Source organism: Staurois parvus, unplaced genomic scaffold, assembly GCF_062004578.1.
Source record: "Staurois parvus isolate SC_StPar_1 unplaced genomic scaffold, SC_StPar_1.0 ptg000198l, whole genome shotgun sequence".
Taxonomy (NCBI): domain Eukaryota; kingdom Metazoa; phylum Chordata; class Amphibia; order Anura; family Ranidae; genus Staurois; species Staurois parvus.
The window spans coordinates 8785001-8809088 of NW_028317994.1; the positions used below are offsets into that span (position 1 = coordinate 8785001).

Below are 24088 nucleotides of genomic sequence, written 5' to 3' on the forward strand. Positions count from 1 at the left end.
AGACACGTACATCGGACTGCCAGACAGAGAAGCGTGATTTGTCACTCCAGAGAACATGTCTCCATTGCTCTAGAGTCCAGTGGCAGTGCGCTTTACACCACTGCATCCGATGCTTTGCATTGCACTTGGTGATGTAAGGCAGCTGCTCGGCCATGTCTGGAGCATCCAGAATCTTGAGCAGCTGTGCATGGCAATCTTATCTGCTTCTATCTTCTGCTTGTTCATTTAAACTTTGAATATGAGAGATGGAAGCTGATTGGTTGCCATGCACAGATGCTAAGATCTTTGTGGGGTCATACCCGATAGCATTGGGGAAGGGGGGTGGGGGTAAAGAGGAAAACATACTTAAAGCAGAGTTCCAGTCGTTTTTGTGTTAATTACAAGTCAGCAGGTACAAAAGCTGTACCTGCTGACTTTTAATAAACACACACTCACCTGTCCCAGGGTCCAGCGATGGGCTCACCCGCACCATCCCTTCTCTCCTTTTCTCCCCTGCATCTCAGTTGTGGGCACCAGGCTGTGACAGCTTGTGGCTTCACAGCCGGTTGCCCACTGCGCATGCACGAATTGTGCTGTGCATCTTGATTGATCCGTCAGTCTCTGGGACCTGTGAAAGTTCCCAGGAGACTGCGAGAGGAAGGAGGGGGACCAAACTTCTGGCTGACTTCGCCATGGCGAACTGGTTTTGACAGGTATCCGCTCCACTGCCATATTTGGTACCCTGTAGGGGGGGAAGGAGGCAAACAAATGAAGCTTCCACTTTTGGGTGGAACTCTGCTTTAGAAGGGTTGATTTACTAAAGGCAAATAGACTATGTACTTTGCTAGTGCAGTTGCTCCAGAGCTTAGTAAATGAAGTAAAGCTTCACTTTACAAAGAATACCCAATCACATGCAAGGAAAACAAAAAAAAAACAAACGCATTTTTGCTTGCATATGATTAGATGATGGAAATCAGCAGAACTTCCCCGCATACTAAGCTCTGAAGCAAATGCACTTGGAAACTGCACAGTATATTAGTAAAGCAACCACACGTTTTCTTTTTTTTGTCTGAAATGTCTTAAAGGATAAATTCACTTCTCATAACATGTTACACCTATATTCGGCCCACCCGGCTGCATTACTCTGTGAATGAGAAACTTTCCTGATAGCCTTAGCGGCTGTCAGCTTGTAGTTCTCAATGTGTGGAGCACCATGGTAGTTCTTTGAGTCTTCCTGTCCGTATATCTGCTTCCTTGTACATCCCGTGTGGGCAAGTAGATACACTGACAGATCTGCAGGAGACCTGCATGGCACCAGTGATCTGCTGATCGCTGGTGTAATGCTTTTCAGGCTCCTGTAACAAAAGATAATAAATGCACATTTTTTTACCTGCAAAAAATTGTGCATTGATTATATTTTATCAAAAGGTGAACTTATCCTTTAATATGTAAGTAAAAATATCAGAGGAAAAGTGCCAGACAGATTGTGTGGAGTGTAGAACTGATTTCTACATATAAGCACATTGTACAAAGAATCCAAAGTGTTTAGCAGGGTGTTGAAGGTACTGAGAAAAATGTATTCTAGACTAGTAAAACCAGCACAATTTTGAGTAGTATATTGGGTTTAACTAGGAGAAAAAAGCCTGTTCCAGGCACTATTCTGGCAGCTCAACTGTATCTCCTCTTTTGATTCAGAATACTTTAAGTACCATCAAAACCCTGGGGAAGGGATAATCCCTTTTAACCCCCCCCCGAAAATGTATTGGTTTTTTAATGAATTAATTTTTGTTAATCTATTTTGCACACACATTTTTTCTGGCTGCTTTGTAGGGCAAACTACTAGCAAACACTGGCTGTAAGGGTTATGCATTTGGACCAAACCATCAATAACAAGTTATGATACAAACAATGGAACATACCAATATAGTAAACAATAACAAATGGTGATGCACCGATATATCAGCCATTGAAAATTATCATTGTAAATTAGTGTTAAATCGCATCCCATTGTCTTCAATGCAAAATCGTTTCCCATGGACTTCAGTGAAAAACTGTGTCCTATTGACTTCAATGCAGAATCGTGTCCCATTGACTTCAATGCAAAATGGTGTTCCATTGACTTCAATGCAAATGGCGTCCCATTGACTTCAATGGAAAAACGCCCCACGTTGACATCAATGTAAAAACGCTCCCTATTGACGCAATGCAAAAACGCCTCTAAGTTTTTTTCTTTCTTTTTTTTTTCTCTGTCCAATTTTTGTGTTACTTTCAATAAAAGTTATCTTACGATACTGGATTGTATTTTTTACATTTATAATCATTCATGATATTCACTACAAAGTCAAATAAATTACAATTTTATAGATATAAAAAATATATTTAAAACAATTGTCCGTTTTTTGGCCAAGTGCATCCTGAATTTTCAGTTACAGTCCAGAATTTCGGTGCACAACTATTAACAAATTTACATCTGTCATATTGGTTATTGTTTTGAAAATACTGAACTTTTATTTTTAATGCAGATACCCATCGTGCCTTGCAGGCAGTTGAACGTCTGCATACAAAAGTCCGGGAACGTGGGGATATAGCAAATGAAGAAAAGCTATGTTTATTGAAGTCTGTTCTCCAAAGCCCTCTCTTCAATCAGATCCTGAATTTACAGTCTTCATTCCAGCATATTAGAGAGCAGGTAGAGCCAACAATATCCACTATTTTGATTCTCTTGATTTGCAGTAATAAAGAAATATTTGCCAAGTTCTTTTAATTGCTATGCTGGTCAGTTCTTTTTTTCTTGCATTAGCCTTTCGTGTTCTTTTCACCGGTCTGCCATTGTTTATTGGATAAATTTGATTTGTTTTTTTCTGTATTTTTCATCCTAAAATAAGAAAAAAACATGATTTGATTGGAAGTAGATGCTAAGGCTGCTTTCACAGTTTTTGAAGCCCTTTTGCGTAAAAAAAAAAAGTGCCTGAAAAGCTCATGACGCTTCCCTTTTAAATTCTATGTATGTTTTCACAATGGAACGTTGCAGGTTTAGAAAATACTGCTTGCAGCATTGTAAATGAATGTTCAGTTAAAAAAAAATGCACTTTCCCATTGATGTAAATGGAAAACGCTGCAAAAACGCCTCAACGCACCCGAGAAGAGTTTTTGGTGCAGTTTTTGAGTCATGGGTCCTTTAAAAGATATGCAGTGTGAAAGTGCCCTAAATTAAGTGGGACAGTATTAAAAGTTGCTTGGGGCTCATAACCAAAGGTACAGTTTAGGAAGTGCATGGGAAGTCATTCTTTGGATTTTGGAAAATAAAATGGTTTTCAGTTTGTTTTTTGTTTTTTAATAAATATACATAATTGCTATGTGAGCTATGTTATCACCTATTTATTTCAGTTTTTCTACTCTCAGTGGTTCTCTGTAACTGCCAAATAAAATGAAAACTTGAACTGAAGACTGCATAATTCACAATAAACTTAAGCAAAAAGATGTCAGAATTTTTAGAATGCTTACAGTATCTCCTAACCTATATAGTTCGTTTAAAGTGTAACTCCACTTTTGTGGGGAAAAAAATAGGCAAATTGTAAAAAAACAATAATATAAAATATACAAATATGACACAAGTTACATTGTAAATTAATGTTATTAATAATTATGTATGTTCACTGCAGCCAAAATCCTGGGCGATAACCTTGCAGAATCAATGGGAGCATGCTTTCTGCGGCCTGTGCCATGAAACTTACTTCCTTAGCATTTTAAGGCCTCATGCATATGAACGGTGAGAGGCTGAAAATGTGCCTAGTATAAAATTCCAGGCGCAGGTAGCCACATGTGCTGCAGGCAGCCTGCCATACAAGCAAGTGGCTGTACGTGACCATACTCCTATAAATGCTGATGCTTCTGCACGTTTGCATGCGCATGCCGGTGTAATGTATTTCCCAAGCATGGAAATGTCGCATTTGGGAATTATGTAGTACACACATGGGCTTTCAAGTCAGTGAGGTGCCTATGAATACCAAGTTATACCAGAAGTCTAGGCTTCAGAAAAATGGTAAAATCGTTTTAGTACAATTAAGTGTTGCACAGGTTGCAGGAAAGACAATCACTTGATTCCCCCCCCCCCTTTAACACAGTCAGTGTTGATGAGTGAATCCCTCCCACAGGTGTTTTGTGTTCTGTGGGTGGGGAACCTCTCCTTCCAGCAGAGCCCAATGATCACTGCTAACAGCTATAGCCACCGGCAGTAATCACATGCAGGAAATCCAATAGGCTGGCTGTACTGATGTCGATCAATGAATCATCTTCAGTACAACCAGCCTGGCCATAGATGGATCAAATCTTGGCTGGTCGCTGCTGAACTGGCAGAGATTCGATCCATCTATGACAGGCTTTAACCACTCAGTACTGGGCCTGTTTTAAGCTTTCAGAGTTCTTGCACTCATGCAAATTGTACCCATATGAAATTTTTATAATTTTTTTGAGACAGAGCTTTCTTTTGGTAATATTTAATCACCGTTTTTGTTTACATTTTTGCTAAAAAAAGACTGAAAATTAAAAAAAAAAGTATTTTGCAAATAAGTAATGTTTCTCCTTCACTGATGTGCACTGATGAGGCAGCATTAGTATTGATGGGTCTGCACTGATAATCAGGACACTGATGATCAGCGCTTTGATTATCAGTGTAAATGTGTCCTGTCAGGATTGCCGGTTATCAGCTCTCCTTTCTTCACACAGTGATATCACATGAGGAAAGGAAATGCTGATAACCAGCAAGTTTGCTTACATGAGATCAGCTGTGTTTGGACACAGCTGTTCACATGGTAAAGGGCCGCTGCGATTACCCCTTTCACCTCGACTTGTGATCATCTGTGTCCAGAGGGCACAGCGGTCACAGAGCGTGTTGGGTGCATGTCCCAGGGGGGACCCCCCCAGAACAAGAGAACCGCGCTGTAGCCATCTTTTGACTATGGCATGGTAATGAGGTGGTTAAAAGCCAACTCCAGGAAACTTGAAAATGACCTCTTGCTGTGGGGTTGTGCCTGTACTGCAAGGGTTAATTGCTCCTTCAGGTCTGTGGAACTTCTTCGATTTATTTACCCAATCCTCTGCTCAGCTAAAGCAGTTCCTGTAACATTTCCCCCCCCCCCCCCCATGCTGCAGCTGATCTAAGGTCCTAATGTCATCAAGACCATGATGGGGAGGGAGGATCAGAAAAGTTAAAGCTTTTGCTCTCCCCTAAACTGAGCAAGCATTTAACTTTTGCAGTGCATATTCCAAGAGTTGCTCTTTAAAGCAGGCTAATCGGAACAAAATGGCCAGTAATAACTGCAGTGCAGCTCTGAGCAGCAGTTATAGAAAGCAGTTATAGAAAGGGTTGTGCTAAAGAATTTGTCAATATAATAGATTCAGCTTTCTAAATACAGTGCTTTGAAAAAGTATTCATACCCCTTGAAATTTTCCACATTTTGTCATGTTACAAACCGCATCATGAAGGTCAAGGAACACGCCAGACAAGTCAGGGATAAAGTTGTGGCAAAGTTTAGGCAGCGTTAGGTTATAGAAAAATATCACAAGCTTTCAACATCTCACGGAGCACTGTTCAATCCATCATTCGAAAATGGAAAGACAACTGCAAACCTACCAAGACATGGCCGTCCACCTAAACTGACAGGCCTGGCAAGGAGAGCATTAATCGGAGAAGCAGCTAAGAGGCCCATGGTAACTATGGAGGACCTGCAGAGATCCACAGCTCAGATAGGAGAATCTGTCCACAGGACAACTATTAGTCATGCACTCCACAAATATGGACTTTATGGAAGAGTGGCAAGAAGAAAGCCATTGTTGAAATAAAGCCATAAGAAGTCCCTTTTGCAGTTTGTGAGAAGCCATGTGGAGGACACAGCAAACATGTGGAAGAAGGTGCTCTGGTCAGATGGGACCAAAAGTGAACTTTTTGGTTTAAAGGCAAAACACTATGTGTGATGGAAAACGTACACTGCACCTTACCCTAAACACACCGTGAAACATGGCAGCATCATGTTATGGGGATGCTTTTCTTTCGCAGGGAGATGGAGATTGCTGGAGCCAAATACAGGGCAATCTTAAAAGAAAACCTGCTGGAAAAGACTTGAGACTGGTGCGGAGGTTCTCCTTCCAGCAGGATAATGACCCTAAACATACAGCCAGAGCTACAATGGAATGGTTTAGATCAAAGCATATATGTGTTAGAATGGCCCAGTCAAAGTGCAGACCTGAATCCAACTGAGAATCTGTGGCAAGATTTGCAAATTGCTCTTTACAGATGCTCTCTATCCAATCTGATAAGCTTGAGTTATTTTGCAAAGAAGAATGGGCAAAAATGTCCCTCTCCCAGATGTGTAAAGCTGGTAGAGGCATCCCCAAAAAGACTTGCAGTTGTAACTGCAGTGAAAGGTGGTTCTACAAAGTATTAACTGGGGTTGCTGAATACAAATGCACACCACACTTTTCACAGATGTATTTGTAAAAAATGTTTTAAACCATTTATTATTTTCCTTCCACTTCACAATGATGTGCCACTTTGTGTTGGTCTATCACATAAAATCCCAATAAAATACATTTACGGTTTTGGTTGTAACATGACAAAATGTGGAAAATATCAAGGAGGATGAATACTATTTCAAGGCACTGTATAATGTATCAATTGCCTTGACTGCTAAAAACATTTGGTTGGTCATGATATGGCTTAAAAAACTGTTGATGAAGTAAAATGCCTTTTTTATTGTTATTAGGACTGCATTCAAACCAAGTTTTAGAAAACATTGATGGCAAAATCCTAAAAAGCTTAGGTTTCCATCCTTTTCACATAATTAAACATATACAGTACAAGGCTGATTTTGTATTGTAGCTGTCAAAATAACTTTGAAATCAGTATGTTTTCTTTTGTTTCTTTACCATACAATACACTAAACGTTTTTTTTTTTTTAATGTAGTTTTTCCAAAAGTATTTTTATACTCTTCACTTATCTATGTAAACCTCTTCATACGTAGCATTCAAATCCTTGCTGAGCTGAGTAATTAATCCATCTATAGCTGACCTAACAGAAATCCTGAAACTGTCTATACACTATTTTCCATAAGCAGTGCAGCAGAATAGAACATCTAGTGACTGTCAGATATTGAAATCAACAAATGAGTAATAGTAAGTATTGTGAGGTGAACAAAAAAAAATATCTGTACTCCGTACCGAAGTGTTTAAAATTCCTGACACTTATACAAATTGATCCACAAGCTATCTGAGTAGAATTCTTGCACCCAAGAGTTGTACTTCATTAGAATAAGCATAGGAACGATTTTTTGTTATAATTGGTCATGACACTTCCCCAAGAGCCTAGCAGATAATGGTTATGTTATTAAAAATGTGTTGGTGTTATAAACAAAGGCCATTTTTTTTATTATTTTATTTTGCATAGCAGGGAATGGGTAAATCCCCATCATGTTTTTTGCCTGCTGTCTTTGTTACAATTATCCTTCACTTCCTCTCCTGTAGACACAACAAAAAGTGAAAGGAGATCTCTGCAAACTAAGGTAAATCCACTTCTAGACACTAGTGACAAGTATTCCCATTGAGAGATTTCCTGTCTATTCCTACTCTCGTATCAACCAAAAAGTTTTGGATTTTCTGTACACCGCTCATATTCAGCTTTTTAAATTTAATACGAAAGTCTCTTCTAGGAAAATTCCTTCTAAAAATAAGATATAGGCATGGTTCCTGCATATCGGTCAACCTGCTGTACATTTTTTTTATGTATACTTTGACTCAAATAAAATGATTTAAAAGTTCAGTGAAGCCTCACATACCAGCCTACACATTCCAGCATCAATAATGCCAGAGAAATGGACACATTTTAGCTAAGAGGAATGTTAGAGATAAGCAATGATTGGAATGCTAGTCTTAGAGCAGAAGTTATCTGCAGTAGTTGTACAGAAAACCTTTACTATGAGTGCTTCTCAGACTTTAACATGAATTCTAGGCAGGTATAAAAAGACCCAAATTAATGCAGCTCTGTAATCATTATAGTGGTTTTAAACCCTTACATTTACCCAGTGAAGTGAGAGGCCTCGGGTGATAAACAGAGATGAAACAAATCCTCCTACATAAGTTGTGCCTGTTTATCTATAGCCTTTTTCCCCTACATCCATTCAAAGTGCAGAATTTACACAAGATCTCTCAGCTGCGACAAGAAGGGGAGGAGAGCTAAAGTTGCATCAGTAAGGGAAGCTCTTGAGTGCTAATTGGAGAGAAGGGACACACACCCCCTTCACACAGTTCACAGGAACAGAGCTGAGGCTGTCAATCTGCTGAAGTTCCCTCCCCTGTCACCATTTTCCTCTTGGTGCCAGGAAAATGCATCAGAAGTTACTCAAGCTTATAGCAGAGAAATGAGACATCAGACAGAAATGACACTTAGTGATCTGGTTTGAGTCAAGCATACACTATAGAGCAGGGGTGCCCTCTGATGTGGCCTGCGACCTCCTGCCTTGGGATGGCGGGTTGGCAAGCCCAGATTGCGGGTCCCCAACCTGCCATCCCAGAGCATCAGTGTTCTGAATGGAGCCAGTTCCAGGGCAGGATCTGGCCTGTCTAAAGTGGGGGTGCAGTAAAAAAAACATCAGGGGCGCAGAGGATGCAAGGTCAACAAGGCAGTGTACGGGGGGGGGGGGGGGGCAGCAGGGCAGAGACAAAGGGAAAGCAGTTTGTAAGGCAGAGTACAGTTTACAGCGGGTCATCAAAGCAGCATACAGGGGTTAACAAGAGTCATTAGGGTATTGTACAGGTGATCAGTAGGTTACAATATAGGGGTCAGCAGGGCAGAGGATGGGAGATCAGCAGGGAAGTGTACAAAAGTCAGTGGGGCAGTATACAGGAGTTTAGTAGGGTACAGGATAGGGGTCAGCAGGCAGAGGATGGGAGGTCAGCAAGGGAGTGTACAAGAGTCAGTAGGGCAGTATACAGGGGTTCAGTAGGGGTCAGCAGGGCAAAGGACAGGTCAACAGACAAGATAACAGGGGTCAGCAGGGTGGAGGGGGTTATCATGGAAAAGACAGGGCAGTAGGGCAGAAAAAAAGGAGTCAGCAGGACAGAGGACAGTGGTCAGAAAAGCAGTGTACGGGGGTCAGCAGGGCAGGGTACAGAAAGTCAGCAGGACAGGGGTCAGAAGAGAAAAGTACAGGGTCAGAACTGCAACATAGCTGCCAGCTATACACTGCAGATTGAGGCTGTGTTTGAAAGGGAATCTGATCTCAGCTATGTTCTGTGTGGGGAGGAGGGCCATGTGCGTTGTGCCAGGACAAGGTCTTGTAGCTTGCAGGGCGAAGAAGACAAACTAAGCTCCCCCCCATGTGTGAGCATCCTGTCTCAGAATAAATTCCTCTCTCTCAAAAAAAAAAAGCACTAGTCAGCACACTCCCCCCCCCCCCCCACCCAAAAGCATAACTTCTGTCTGCAAGCCAAAATTCTCAAACAACAATGCAAACATTCCCCCTCCTCCCAGTGTAAATCCCCGTCCCAGCACAAATCTTTGCCCCGCCAGTCCCTCCTCCAATGCACCCAATTCCCCCCTCCTAGCACAATTCTCTCTCACCCAAAAATCACCTCTCACAATGCACACATCCACTTTCCCCTCAAATTTCCCATCCAAGCACAAATCTCCCCAAAATTCTCCGTAGCATAAATCCCCCCATCCCCCTCCTAGCACAAATTCTCCCCCAGTCCCCCCCTCTTAACCCAAATTCCATCACCACCTCCTAGCATAAATCCCCCCATCTAACACAAATCCCCCCACTAATCCCATTTTCCTAGTACAAATCCCCCTGCTAATCCCCCCTCCTAACACAAATCCCCTGTTAACCCCCCTCTTAGCACAACCCCCCCCCCAAATCCCCATCCTCCAATCCCCTCCTTATGACAAATTCCCTTAAATTCCTATTTCCAGCACAATCCCCTGCCAAGGTACCCTTCCTAGCACAGATCCTCTCCCTTCCCAAATCCCCCGCCCCCTCTTAGCCCAAGTCCCTTGCCCCCTGTTAGCACAAATAAGCACAAAAATTCTCCTCCAATTCCTTGTCCTAGCAGAAATCCCCCAACCCCCATTACCCTTTCCAGCACAAATAGCCCCCTCTTATCCCAAGCCAAGCACAAATGACTGTTTCCCCCCCCCCCTCCCCCTTATTATGTACAATTTGCCTGTAAGCTCCCCCTCCCCATCTTCCCAATTTACAGTCCAGAGGTTCGGTCTGTGCTGTGCTCTGCCCCCTCCTCCTGTCAGAACAGCACTGCTCCATTTAGCTGATGACACAGGATCGTTCCGACCATCGGGCTGTACACAGTTTCAATACCTGCCCCTACCCACATTTCCTGCTGTGGGAGATAAGCGATCCTTGGAGGAGATAGGGATAGGTATCGAAACTGTGTACAGCCCGATGGTCAGAGCAATCCTGTGTCATCAGCTAAATGGAGCAGCGCTGTTCTGACAGGAGGAGGGGGCATAACACAGAACCGCTACTCCTTGCTCTCTCTTTTGTGTCACTTTCTGGACTTAACTGCTCCAGGCTCCCTTTCTCTTGTCCTGGCTCTGAGCGTGGGGATGGGGGGGGGGGGGAGGAGCTCAGCAGTCTGGGAGGGGCACAACAGAAATCTGGGGGGCCGTAGCCCACCCCAGCACCCCCGTAGATCCGGCATTGGCCAGCGCTACAGGGAGCAGAGGCACATAAGGCAATGCTTCCTGTATAGCTCCGGCTCCTGTCACAGGCACAGATACCATTTTCACTCTGCCTGGGACAGCAACAGCCAGCAATACCTTCTGTTATTACCTGCGAGTTTGGTGCTCTTTCTTGAAAGTGCGCTACACCTGCAGGATATAATAGAAGTCTATGGCAAAGTGCAGCAAACCTGCAGGAAAGCCATAGGTGCACTGCGCTGTATCCATGGTGCGTTTAAACCACAGTGCATCGGTGTGAAAGCAGCCCTAGGCTTTTTTCACACAATCAGTCCGATCAGGTCCACCTGCCCATTTTTCATGCGGACCCAATTGGACTCTCAATTCACCTCTATGGAGCTGCAGATGTAAACCGACTTGTGTCCATTTATACCTGCTTACCTCCAATCTGATCTGATAAAAAAAAAACAGAAGGGGGTCTGTTCCCTTCTGTCTGGTTGGATCGGAGGGCCCATAGAATAGGGTGGACTGTGACAGTGTACGCTCTGCATATGCAGAGTGGACACGGACCTGTCATTCATCCACTCCGTTCATTGTGGCCCACGACCATTTACCAAGTCACTTAAGTGGCCCACGCTCTTCAAAAGGTTATCAGCAAGGGATCAAATACTTATTTCCTTCACTGTGTGTGTGTGTATGTACAGTGGGGATCGAAAGTTTGGGCACCCCAGCTAAAAATGTATATTAATGTGCATAAAGAAGCCAAGGAAAGATGGAAAAATCTCCAAAAGGCATCAAATTACAGATTAGACATTCTTATAATATGTCAACAAAAGTTAGATTTTATTTCCATCATTTACACTTTCAAAATAACAGAAAACAAAAACATGGCGTCTGCAAAAGTTTGGGCACCCTGCAGAATTTATAGCATGCGTGTGTGTGTGTGTCTCTGTGTGTGTATATGTATATATATGTGTGTGTATATGTATATATATGTGTGTATATGTATATATATATATATATATATATATATATATACAGTCAGGTCCATAAATATTGGGACATCGACACAATTCTAACATTTTTGGCTCTATACACCACCACAATGGATTTGAAATGAAAAAACAAGATGTGCTTTAACTGCAGACTGTCTGTTTAATTTGAGGGCATTTACATCCAAATCAGGTGAACGGTGTAGGAATTACAACAGTTTGCATATGTGCCTCCCACTTGTTAAGGGACCAAAAGTAATGGGACAACTGGCTTCTCCGCTGTTCCATGGCCAGGTGTGTGTTATTCCCTCATTATCCCAATTACAATGAGCAGATAAAAGGTCCAGAGTTCATTTCAGGTGTGCTACTTGCATTTGGAATCTGTTGCTGTCAACTCTCAAGATGAGATCCAAAGAGCTTTCACTATCAGTGAAGCAAGCCATCATTAGGCTGAAAAAACAAAACAAACCCATCAGAGAGATAGCAAAAAACATTAGGCGTGGCCAAAACAACTGTTTGGAACATTCTTAAAAAGAAGGAACGCACCGGTGAGCTCAGCAACACCAAAAGACCCGGAAGACCACGGAAAACAACTGTGGTGGATGACCAAAGAATTCTTTCCCTGGTGAAGAAAACTCCCTTCACAACAGTTGGCCAGATCAAGAACACTCTCCAGGAGGTAGGTGTATGTGTGTCAAAGTCAACAATCAAGAGAAGACTTCACCAGAGTGAATACAGAGGGTTCACCACAAGATGTAAACCATTGGTGAGCCTCAAAAACAGGAAGGCCAGATTAGAGTTTGCCGAGCGACAACTAAAAAAGCCTTCACAGTTCTGGAACAACATCCTATGGACAGATGAGACCAAGATCAACTTGTACCAGAGTGATGGGAAGAGAAGAGTATGGAGAAGGAAAGGAACTGCTCATGATCCCAAGCATACCACCTCATCAGTGAAGCATGGTGGTGGTAGTGTCATGGCGTGGGCATGTATGGCTGCCAATGGAACTGGTTCTCTTGTATTTATTGATGTGACTGCTGACAAAAGCAGCAGGATGAATTCTGAAGTGTTTCGGGCAATATCATCTGCTCATATTCAGCCAAATGCTTCAGAACTCATTGGACGCCGCTTCACAGTGCAGATGGACAATGACCCAAAGCATACTGCAAAAGCAACCAAAGAGTTTTTTAAGGGAAAGAAGTGGAATGTTATGCAATGGCCAAGTCAATCATCTGACCTGAATCCGATTGAGCATGCATTTCACTTGCTGAAGACAAAACTGAAGGAAAAATGCCCCAAGAACAAGCAGGAACTGAAGACAGTTGCAGTAGAGGCCTGGCAGAGCATCACCAGGGATGAAACCCAGCGTCTGGTGATGTCTATGCGTTCCAGACTTCAGGCTGTAATTGACTGCAAAGGATTTGCAACCAAGTATTAAAAAGTGAAAGTTTGATTTATGATTATTATTCTGTCCCATTACTTTTGGTCCCTTAGCAAGTGGGAGGCACATATGCAAACTGTTGTAATTCCTACACCGTTCACCTGATTTGGATGTAAATACCCTCAAATTAAAGCTGACAGTCTGCAGTTAAAGCACATCTTGTTTGTTTCATTTCAAATCCATTGTGGTGGTGTATAGAGCCAAAAATGTTAGAATTGTGTCGATGTCCCAATATTTATGGACCTGACTGTACATACACACACAGTGAAGGAAATAAGTATTTGATCCCTTGCTGATTTTAAATATTTGCCCACTCACAAAGAAATGATCAGTCTAAAAATTGAATGGTAGGTGTATTGTAACACTGAGAGACAGAATAGCAACAAAAAATTCAAAAGAAATGCATGTCTAACAAATGATGCACTGATTTGCATGTTCATGAGGGAAATAAGTATTTGATCCCCTATCATTCAGCAGGATTTCTGGCTACCAGGTGTATTTCATACAGATAACAAGCTGAGATTATAAGCAGTCTGTTAAAGGGAATGCTGCTAATCCTAAGTGTTACCTGTATAAAAGACACCTGTCCACAGGAGCAATCAAACAATCAGATTCCAAACTCTCCACCATGGCAAAGACCAAAGAGCTGTCCAAGGATGTCAGGGACAAGATTGTAGACCTACACAAGGCTGGACTGGGCTACCAAACTATCACCAAGCAGCTTGATGAGAAGGTGACAACAGTTGGTGTAATCATTCACAAATGGAAGAAACACAAAACAACTGTCAGTCTCCCTAGGTCTGGTGCACCATGCAAGTTCTCACCTCGTGGCATGTCAATGACCATGAGAACAGCGAGGAATCATCCCAGAAATACACGTGAGGATCTTGTCAATGATCTCCAGACAGCTGGGACCACAGTAGCAAATAAAACAATTGGTAACACACTACGCCGAAAAGGATTGAAATCCTGCAGTGCCCGCAAGGTCCCTCTGCTCAAGAAAGCACATGTCTGGGCCCGTCTGAAGTTTGCCATTGAACATCTGAATGATGCAGAGGATAACTGGTTGAAAGTGTTATGGTCAGATGAGACCAAAATCGAGTCCTTTGGCATCAACTCAACTTGCCGTGTTTGGAGGAGGAGGAATGCTGCCTATTACCCCAAGAACACCATCCCAACTTTCAAACATGGTGGTGGAAACATTCTGCTTTGGGGGTGTTTTTCTGCTAAGGGGACAGGACAACTGCACCGCGATGGACAGGGCAATGTACTGTCAAATCTTGGGTGAGAACCTTCTTCCCTCAGCCAGGGCATTGAAAATGGGTCATGGATGGGTGTTCCAGCATGACAATGACCCAAAATATGCGGCAAGGCAACAAAGGAGTGGCTCAGTAAGAAGTACATTAAGGTCCTGGAGTGGCCTAGCCAGCCTCCAGACCTTAATCCAATTGAAAATCTGTGGAGGGAGCTGAAAGTTCGAGTTGCCAAATGTCAGCCACCAAACCTTAATGACTTGGAAAGGATCTTCCAAGAGGAGTGGGCCAAAATCCCACCTGAGATGTGTGCAAACCTTGTGGCCAACTACAGGAAATGTCTGTCCCTTGTGATTGTCAACAAGGGATTTGCCACCAAGTACAAAGTCATGTTTTGTGAAGGGGATCAAATACTTATTTCCCTCATGAACATGCAAATCAGTGTATAATTTGTACAAATCATTTGTACAAATTATCATTTTAAAAAAATCATTAGTATAATTTGACATGCATTTCTTTTGAATTTGTTGTTGCTGTTCTGTCTCTCAGTGTTACAATACACCTACCATTCGATTTTTAGACTGATCATTTCTTTGTGAGTGGGCAAACATTCAAAATCAGCAGGGGATCAAATACTTATTTCCTTCACTGTATATATACACATACACTATATTGCCAAAAGTATTAGGATGCTTGCCTTTACACGCACATGAGCTTTAATGGCATACCAGTCTTAGTCCATAGGGTTCAATATTGAGTTGGCCCATCCTTTATAGCTATAACTCTTCTGGTAAGGCTGTCCACAAGGTTCGCAGTCTCCGCTCTAATTCATCCCAAAGGTGTTCTATCGGATTCAGCTCAGGACTTTGTGCAAGCCAGTCAAGTCCACCCCAAACTTGCTCATCCATGTCTTTAAGAACCTTGCTTTGTGGACTGGTGCGCAGTCATGTTGGAACAGGAGGGGGCCAACCCCAAACTGTTCCCACAAAGTTGGGAGCATGAAATTGTCCAAAATGTCTTGGTATGCTGATGCCTTAAGAGTTCCCTTCACTGGAACTAAGGGGCCAAGCCCAATGTCACAATGCAGTCAGGCAAGTACCGTTCTCCTGGCAAACACCAAACCCAGACATGTCCATTGGATTGCCAGACAGAGAATTGTGATTTGTCACTCCAGAGAGCACGTCTCCACTGGTCTAGAGTCCAGTGGCGGCATGCTTTACACCACTGCAGCCGACACTTTGCATTGCACTTGGTGATGTAAAGTTTGAATACAGCTGCTTGCTCATAGAAGCCCATTCCATGAAGCTCTCTACGCACTTTTGTTGTGCTAATCTGAAGGCCACATGAAGTTTGGAGGTCTTTAGCTTGTGATTCTGCAGACAGTTGGTGACTTCTGCGCACTGTGCGCTTCAGCATACGCTGTCCCCTCTCTTTCATTTTATTGTGGCCTATCACTTTGTGGATGAGTTGCTGTTGTTCCCAGCTGCTTTCTCTTTGTTAAAATATCACTAACAGTTGACTGTGGAATATTTAGTAGCAAGGAAATTTCACAGATGGACTCATTGCACAGGTGGCAACCTATCACGATATCACGCTTGAATTCACTGAGCTCCTGAGAGCGACCCATTCTTTCACAAACATTTGTAGAAAAAGTCTGCATGCCTATGTGTTTGATTTTATATATCTGTGGTCATGGAGGGGATTGGAACACCTAAATCCAATGATTTGGAGGAGTGTCACAATACGTTTGGTAATTTAATGTGTGTGTGTATATAGATATATATCTCACTGAAGTGAGTATACCCCTCACATTTTTGTAAATATTTTATTATATCTTTTCATGTGACAACACTGAAGAAATAACACTTTGCTACAATGTAAAGTAGTGAGTGTACAGCTTGTATAACAGTGTAAATTTGCTGTCCCCTCAAAATAACTCAACACACAGCCATTAATGTCTAAACCTCTGGCAACAAAGGTGAGTACACCCCTAAGTGAAAATGTCCAAATTGGGCCTAATTAGCCATTTTCCCACGCCGGTGTCATGTGACTCGTTAGTGTTACAAGGTCTCAGGTGTGAATGGGGAGCAGGTGTGTTAAATTTGTTGTTATCACTCTCACTCTCTCATACTGGTCACTGGAAGTTCAACATGGCACCTCATGGCAAAGAATTCTCTGAGGATCTGAAAAAGAGAATTGTTGCTCTACATAAAGATGGCTTAGGCTATAAGAAGATTGCTAAGACTCTGAAACTGAGCTGCAGCACGGTGGCCAAGACCTGACAGCGGTTTAACAGGGCAGGTTCCACTCAGAACAGGCCTCTCCATGGTCGACCAAAGACATTGACTGCACGTGCTTAGCATCATATCCAGAGGTTGTCTTTGGGAAATAGACATATCAGTGCTGCCAGCATTGCTGCAGAGGTTGAAGGGGTAGGGGGTCAGCCTTTCAGTGCTCAGACCACACACCGCACCCTGCATCAAATTGGTCTGCATGGCTGTCATCCCAGAAGGAAGCCTCTTCTAAAGATGATGCACAAGAAAGCCCACAAACAGTTTGCTGAAGACAAGCAGACTAAGGATGTGGATTACTGGAATCATGTCCTGTGGTCTGATGAGACCAAGATAAACTTATTTGGTTCAGATGGTGTTAAGCGTTTGGGGCAGCAACCAGGTGAGGAGTACAAAGACAAGTGTGTCTTGCCTACAGTCAAGTATGGTGGTGGGAGTGTCATGGTCTGGGGCTGCATGAGTGCTGCCAACACTGGGGAGCTACAGTTCATTGAGGGAACCATAAATGTCAACATGTAGTGTGACATACTGAAGCAGAGCATGATCTCCTCCCTTTGGAGACTGTGCCGCAGGGCAGTACTCCAACATGATAATGACCCCAAACACACCTCCAAGACGACCACTGCCTTTCTAAAGAATGTGAGGGTAAAGGTGATGGACTGGCCAAGCATGTCTCCAGACCTAAACCCTATTGAACATCTGTGGGGCATCCTCAAATGGAAGGTGGAGGAGCGCAAGGACTCTAATATCCACCAGCTCTGTGATGTCGTCATGGAGGAGTGGAAGAGGACTCCAGTGACAACCTGTGAAGCTCTGGTGAACTCCATGCCCAAGAGGGTTAAGGCAGTGCTGGAAAATAATGGTGGCCACACAAAATATTGACACTTTGGGCCCAATTTGAACATTTTCACTTAGGGGTGTACTCACTTTTGTTGCCAGCGGTTTAGGCATTAATGGCTGTGTGTTGAGTTATTTTGAGGGAACAGCAAATTTACATATAAAAGCTGTACACTCACTACTGTACATTGTTAATTTCTTCAGTGTTGTCACATGAAAAGATATAATAAAATTATTACAAAAATGTGATGGGTGAACTCATTTCTGTGAGCTACTGTGTGTATGTGTATATGTACACACACACCTCTACACATACCTAAAAATGTGATTATATAAATACATAAATAAACCAGTAAAGTAAGTTAATAAAGAATCATTAAGTAAATCTACAAGTAAATTGAAACCTTGTGATAGCAGCTGATCCTACTATATATATGTCTGTCTGCCTTAATAAATAAATAATTTTAATTTTTAACTCTTCCTATTGAATTAATTATGATTCAGTTACAGGCTGGGGTGAGTTCAGAATGACCTGGGCTCAGATGAAGTAGGTTAAATGATGCTAGCCATTAGAGTGAGGGCATATAGTGGCAGAAAATGAAAATTTTTGGATTGAAGTTAAATTTTCCAGAAAAAGATGGTCTTGTAATTTTATCATTTAATGGTCGGTTAACTTCGCTTGTTATTGCAGAGTTCTGCTTTAAAATATGGAAGTATAGAAATATGCGTACCAGCATAGGAGTATTTAGTCTGAGAGGCTTTCATAATGCTTCCTTTGTGGAGACAGACTCCTATCCTTTTTTGTACATTTTTGATAGCTACTGGAGATTTAAACCACCTAAACATTTTTAATATCTCTCAGGTACTCTCTCACTGAGATATATGCATTTGAGCTGGTGGATCTGCATACCTGCACTTCTCTAAAGGCACCCTTTAAATTGATGTTCAGTAAAAAATGCTTCCTTACACTAGTGCACAGTACAGCCTCCCCTTTGTATTTATGGTTAGTGGAAAGGCCCAAAATGTCACATTTCTTTGCCGTGACAAGAGCAAAGGAGTGTCTCAGAGCTTGCATGTGTAAGCTCTAATACACTCTAGTTGGAGCTTGCAAAGTGGCTGAGAACTCCTCCCACTCTTGTATGAGTGTACCTGGAAGTATCAGACATTTTCTTTGCTGTGGTAGCTAAACAGAGCAGCATGTTAGTCAAGGAAAAGTAAATATAAACTCCTGGGATGGTGGCATTAAAGCAGATTTATTGTTTTGCCATTGCAGTGTGTGTGTGTTAAGGAATTAAACATGAAAATTATGAAATTATTATAGAAAATCTGGAGTAATACTGTTTCTTTACTTATTCACCCACGAGTTTGGTGGAGAGATAAAAGCTTTTAGTCAGGCAAAAGACATAGGTGTTGACATTTTTATAGCCTTTAGAACTGGTCTACAACAGGGACCTTTGTCATTAATGGTAAATAGAAAATAATTTGTATGCTACTCTGTCTAGGGCAACCTTTCTCAACCTTTTTACCCCAAAGGAACACTTAAAATAATTTTCATTTTTTTTCTAGAACCTATGCTAAAACTCAGGGGTCATTTTGAAAAATACCACTGTGATAATGAGTGGGAAGAATGTACCACACAACAGTGGCGGTCAAAATGTCCACTTTACAGAACATTAAAAAGATAACTTGTGTAAAGCAACTGGCTCTGCCAAGTGGTGTTGGCCCTAAAACGAAGCAGACAGCATTAAATTGGAGGTCAATTAGCTGTGGATCAACAAACCCCTTGTAACATCTGGAGGAACTTTGAGGTTCCATGGAACCTTGGTTAAGAATAGCCGATTTTATGACAGTTAAAAATGTTTAAATATTCTTCATTTATGCATTTACAGAAGAACATTTGATAGGACAGAACACAGTCACCTTTGTAGAACTGTTGTAATTATGGTAGTGATATACTATTATTTATAGTTTGTATACTTCCTCTGCTGTTAATTCATCTTTCTTACTAAAGCTTACATTGTAATGTTCAGTTGTTTGGGCGAGTCAGGGTCTTCTAAAATCTAGGATATTGCCCACCCCATATATATGCTCTAAAACAGAACTAAATAAGGAAAAAAAATATGAGCAGGCAGGCTATTTATTACAGACGATACATACTGTACTATGTCTTTTCTGCAATAAACTAAACTTACCTGCCTGTTCACAGCCTTCTTTACAATGTACATTGGAGTTGATTGCTAAAGACAAATATACTGTGTACTTTTCATGTGTGGCTGCTCCAGAACTTAGTAAATGAGGGGAAATTTTGCCGACTTACATCATCCAATCATGTGCAAGCAAAATACTGTTTTGTTTTTTTTATTTTCCTTGCATGTGATAGGATATTCTTTGCAGAGTAAAGCTTCACCACATGCAAAGTGCACAGTCTATTTGCCTTTAGTAAATAACCCCCATTGAGTTACACATGCACAGCTTGGGGTACATCCTCGCTTGCATGGGACTTACATCATCCCACGCTGGCCAGTCAAGATGGCCAAAAACTCAGGACCCAGAAGCCAGGGAGAAGATCACAAGAAGGTGGAGGAACCTAGCCAACTTTGGATCATTGGAGCACAGCTGAGTATTTGTGGCTTTAACTCTGCTTTCATTCTGATTGAACAGAACATTAAACTATTATTTAGGTTTTAATTAATTACTACGTTGTTTGTTTGCAGGCTAATGTCATACCTTCTGGCTCATTAGTAACAGAGTTTGCCCAGATTACCTCATATGGATCAAGTTCCCTGTCATCAGTACAGAATGAGTCTTTCTCATTGGCCCAACAGAATGGCAGTCAGTTTAGCTCTGAAGAAACTGTTGAACCTCCCATCTCACCACAGATCAATGGAAAAACAAACAGTGATGAATTTGATCAAATCATTAAGCAAATGGCACAGGTATGTGTTGTTGTGAATATAGTCATTTTCTAACTAAACATTTATTAAAGTGGTATTAAACACAAAAAATTAATAATATATTGCAGATTACCAGCAGATTTCTTAGATGAGGTGGCTGCATCAGTTTTCTTTTTCAGGCTCTATTTTCACCTGGTGATCCTGCTAGTAAGTCCTAAAACTGACCATTCTGTTCAAGTGGCAGTTGACCATGGATGCCCTCCCAGAACTAGCCGACCACCCCGTAGCTGTCTTTTGGCTATAGCACGGTCGGGAAGTGTTTAAGGTGCAATTAAATCCATCGATTTAATGGTTTTCCAAAACAGTTGCATTTATGCCATTCCATGAATGATAACTGTTACGGTTGTATGTGGTCTCAACTGAAATGTCAAGCCAATAAATAGCTAGGGTCACAACTGATCACATGTGCAACACAACAGGAAATGCAGATCAAACATAAGATGGCAGCTCTCTTGGCTGTAAAGTAGAGAAGAGTTTAATTCTGCTTTAAGGATTAGTAAGCTGCAATATATTACACTTTTATTTGGGGTTTAATACTGCTTTATGGATTGCTATTGAAAATAGTTTTTGTTGTTATTAAAACTTACACCATTCTTTCTGATCTTGAACTTCTCATTTCTCCAGGGCTAAGAACCACACTTTTAAGTTTTATATGTTGCACAAACTCCAATGAAAGGCCAGTATTTGCCTCTCTATTTAGATTATTTAAATTTGCATTGTCTGCAGACTTTTGAACCAGTTATAAATTATTATTTACAATGGCAACTTCATTTGTTCAAGCTTTTGGATACAACACTGATTTGTTAATGTATGTGTTTTTGGATTTTTGTTACAGGGTCGCCATATTGAAGTACTGGACATGGTTAAACCCTTAAGTGGTGGTCTTGGTTTTAGTGTTGTGGGATTGAAAAGTGAAAATCGAGGAGAACTTGGAATATTTGTTCAGGAAATACAGGAGGGCAGCATTGCACATAGGTGAACATCACTTTTATTTCAGCACAGACTTTTAAGATTTTGACAATGGCCTAATAAATAAATACCTCCTGTAGATGGTATGTTCTAATACAGTCTTAGCCATGAGTACACTTCTGCTCTTTAAATTAAAACCAAAGTTCTGATTTACAGTCATCTCACAGCTAAAACACGCAATATGCCATAAGTTAAGTTTGGAATGGCTGGTGGTCTGCTGAAACGTTGATAAGTTAAAATCCAGCAAGAGATTTTGAAGGGAAATAAAAGTTACACACATGTGGTCAGGAAATCATGAGTTACTATCACTTGCTTGTATGTTGCATTCATTTGTTCTCCCATACAAGAATGTGAAATTTGGCATTTACGGAGTTGCTACTAACAGATTTAGGCTAATTAGAGTTCAAACAGATATATTTAAAAATATCAGTGCTTCATGTGAATGGGAACCTCAAGTCTGAAGTCTTGCATAGTGCTCCTTTTCCAATCTGATCATATACAAGAGGAAACTAACCAAGAGGAACTCTGTAATGCATAGGCCTTGCTGTCCACTTCGGATAGCGGAGATCCTTGACTAAAGGCTGGAATAAAGACAAAAAGAAAGGGCGTAGCGAACGCGGGCGGTGGTTTCTTCATCAGTAGAAAGCTCTAATGAACAGAGCACTGCCCTTGCGGATGGGCACCAGTTGTTAATCTGGTCTGGATTTATTTTATGGTTGAAGTTGTTCACCTTTTGTGAGTTCTTTATTGATGCACTAGCATGATGCGTCCTCACTTTGTCTTTGTTTCACATTTAAAATTATCTTAAAGGAAACCTGTTATTAAATTAGATGTGGACTGCTGTTACTGATCTGCTGAAAAAGCTTGATGCCTATAATGACCCATTGGCTTTAGTACAAGTCACACACATACCCGGAATAAATATGCAGATTTGGAAAGTCAGAGAAAAGTCAAAAATTATCTGCATAGGTGTTCCAGGTCACTCAGTCAAAATATTGAAGATAGAGAGGTCTACATGACAACCAGGCAACTAGAATTTTTTGGTAGAGAAGATCCAGTAATGTAATTTACAGCCTACAAAGATTTTACATGGTGCATACTGAATAGCAGTGTGCCAGGTGGAACGAAAGACAAATACATTATGGATATGGTCAACTATAAGAATTCAGGCCATGTAATTAAAATTTTGGGATAGAATTGTTTTTGTACTGTAATTTTACTATGCTTAAACCTTAAAATATCTGAAGTTGAATCCATATGATATATATATTTTATAGGGATGGAAGATTGAAGGAAGTGGACCAGATTCTTTCCATCAATGGTCAACCACTTGATCAGACAATTACACATCACCAAGCCATCAGCCTCTTACAGAGAGCCAAAGAACATGTACAGCTTGTGGTTGCTAGAGGACCATTGCCTCAGCTGGTTAGCCCTATGGTATCTCGCTCACCATCCGATGCCAGCACAGTATCTGCACTTTCAAGTCCAGTGAGTGCTGCCTTGCTGAATCATGCAGATTATAATATTGGCACTTATATTAAATGTTTAACAGAATGTAAATAAAGATCAATCCATAAGGGCCAATTCAAATTTGTCCATTTTCCTGCAGGAAAACACATGCATTTTACTGCATGAAAATGCATTTTAAGTACAAAAGTTACATTCTTTTTGGGAAATGGTTTACATCTCATGGACTGCAAAGTGTATGTTTTTAAAGGAAAACTATATGGGGCACATTCCCATCTCTGTTACTACACCCTATGCAATATGCGATCATAAGTGTAAATGAGCCCTTAGAAATGGAAAGATGTATAAATAAAATATAAGTATTTTGTAGGAGACCGAAAATAATTAAATGGCTTCAATTATGTGGGCCTCATGCATAAAGTCACTGAAACTGTGAATGCCAAAACATTTGTTCTTGCTTTAGATTTTAAAGGGAATGGTTAAAACCTATCAGATTTTTTTTTTTGTTTTTGCTAGGTCCTTTTGGGGGAGTTTCCATTCACTTCCTGTACCAGAGACACAATGGGAACTGAATGGAAATCTCCTGATTCCTCACTGTTCTGATGACAGGTTTATAATGATACTTTTCCCATTTCTTTCTGTCCCAGTGACAGTGGTCTCAAAGACAAACGGTGAATCTGGCCAACAGGGACATATACAGCCAGTGCCTTTTTAAATGAAAAGCTGTCTTTTTTTTTTTTCTCTTATTGCTTTACTTTTCCTCTTTTGCTCTAACATGCTTTTGTAGGATCCTTCACATAATAAGCCTGTCACAGTTAACAATACAATTCTTAAGATCGTGGAAGTGCCAAAATCATACATAAATGACATAGCTCCATTTAGCTACGGGGAAAGGGCAAACTGACAGATTCTCTTGAAATAATGCATTTTTTGTAGTTCTAATTGGGGAAACTGGACTTGAAAAAAAACATTTTGTTCTTGCACGTGAGCTCTATTTTTTTTATTATGCTTCATCAGATACACTGGCAGCATGTGGAGACTGTTGAACTGGTTAATGATGGTTCTGGTCTTGGTTTTGGAATTGTTGGAGGTAAATCAACTGGAGTTATTGTCAAAACCATTCTTCCTGGAGGAGTGGCAGATCAGGTTGGTTTATAGTCTTCTTATGTGCATTTATTGAGATGTGATTTAAGAGTGGTATTTAGATTCACTCA

At 41.2% G+C, this 24088-nt stretch overlaps 1 protein-coding gene across 3 annotated transcripts in view; it reads left to right on the forward strand.

Annotated features, from left to right (window-relative positions):
* The window catches only part of MPDZ (multiple PDZ domain crumbs cell polarity complex component), a 248930-nt gene that overhangs the window by 38682 nt on the left and 186160 nt on the right, over positions 1-24088 (forward strand). For all 3 annotated transcript variants that reach the window (XM_089678090.1, XM_089678091.1, XM_089678092.1), the window contains exons 3-7: positions 2502-2668; positions 20196-20417; positions 21271-21410; positions 22682-22895; positions 23892-24020. In XM_089678090.1, coding sequence (XP_089534216.1) covers positions 2502-2668; positions 20196-20417; positions 21271-21410; positions 22682-22895; positions 23892-24020 — 872 coding nt within the window. The remainder of the gene's footprint in view (positions 1-2501; positions 2669-20195; positions 20418-21270; positions 21411-22681; positions 22896-23891; positions 24021-24088) is intronic.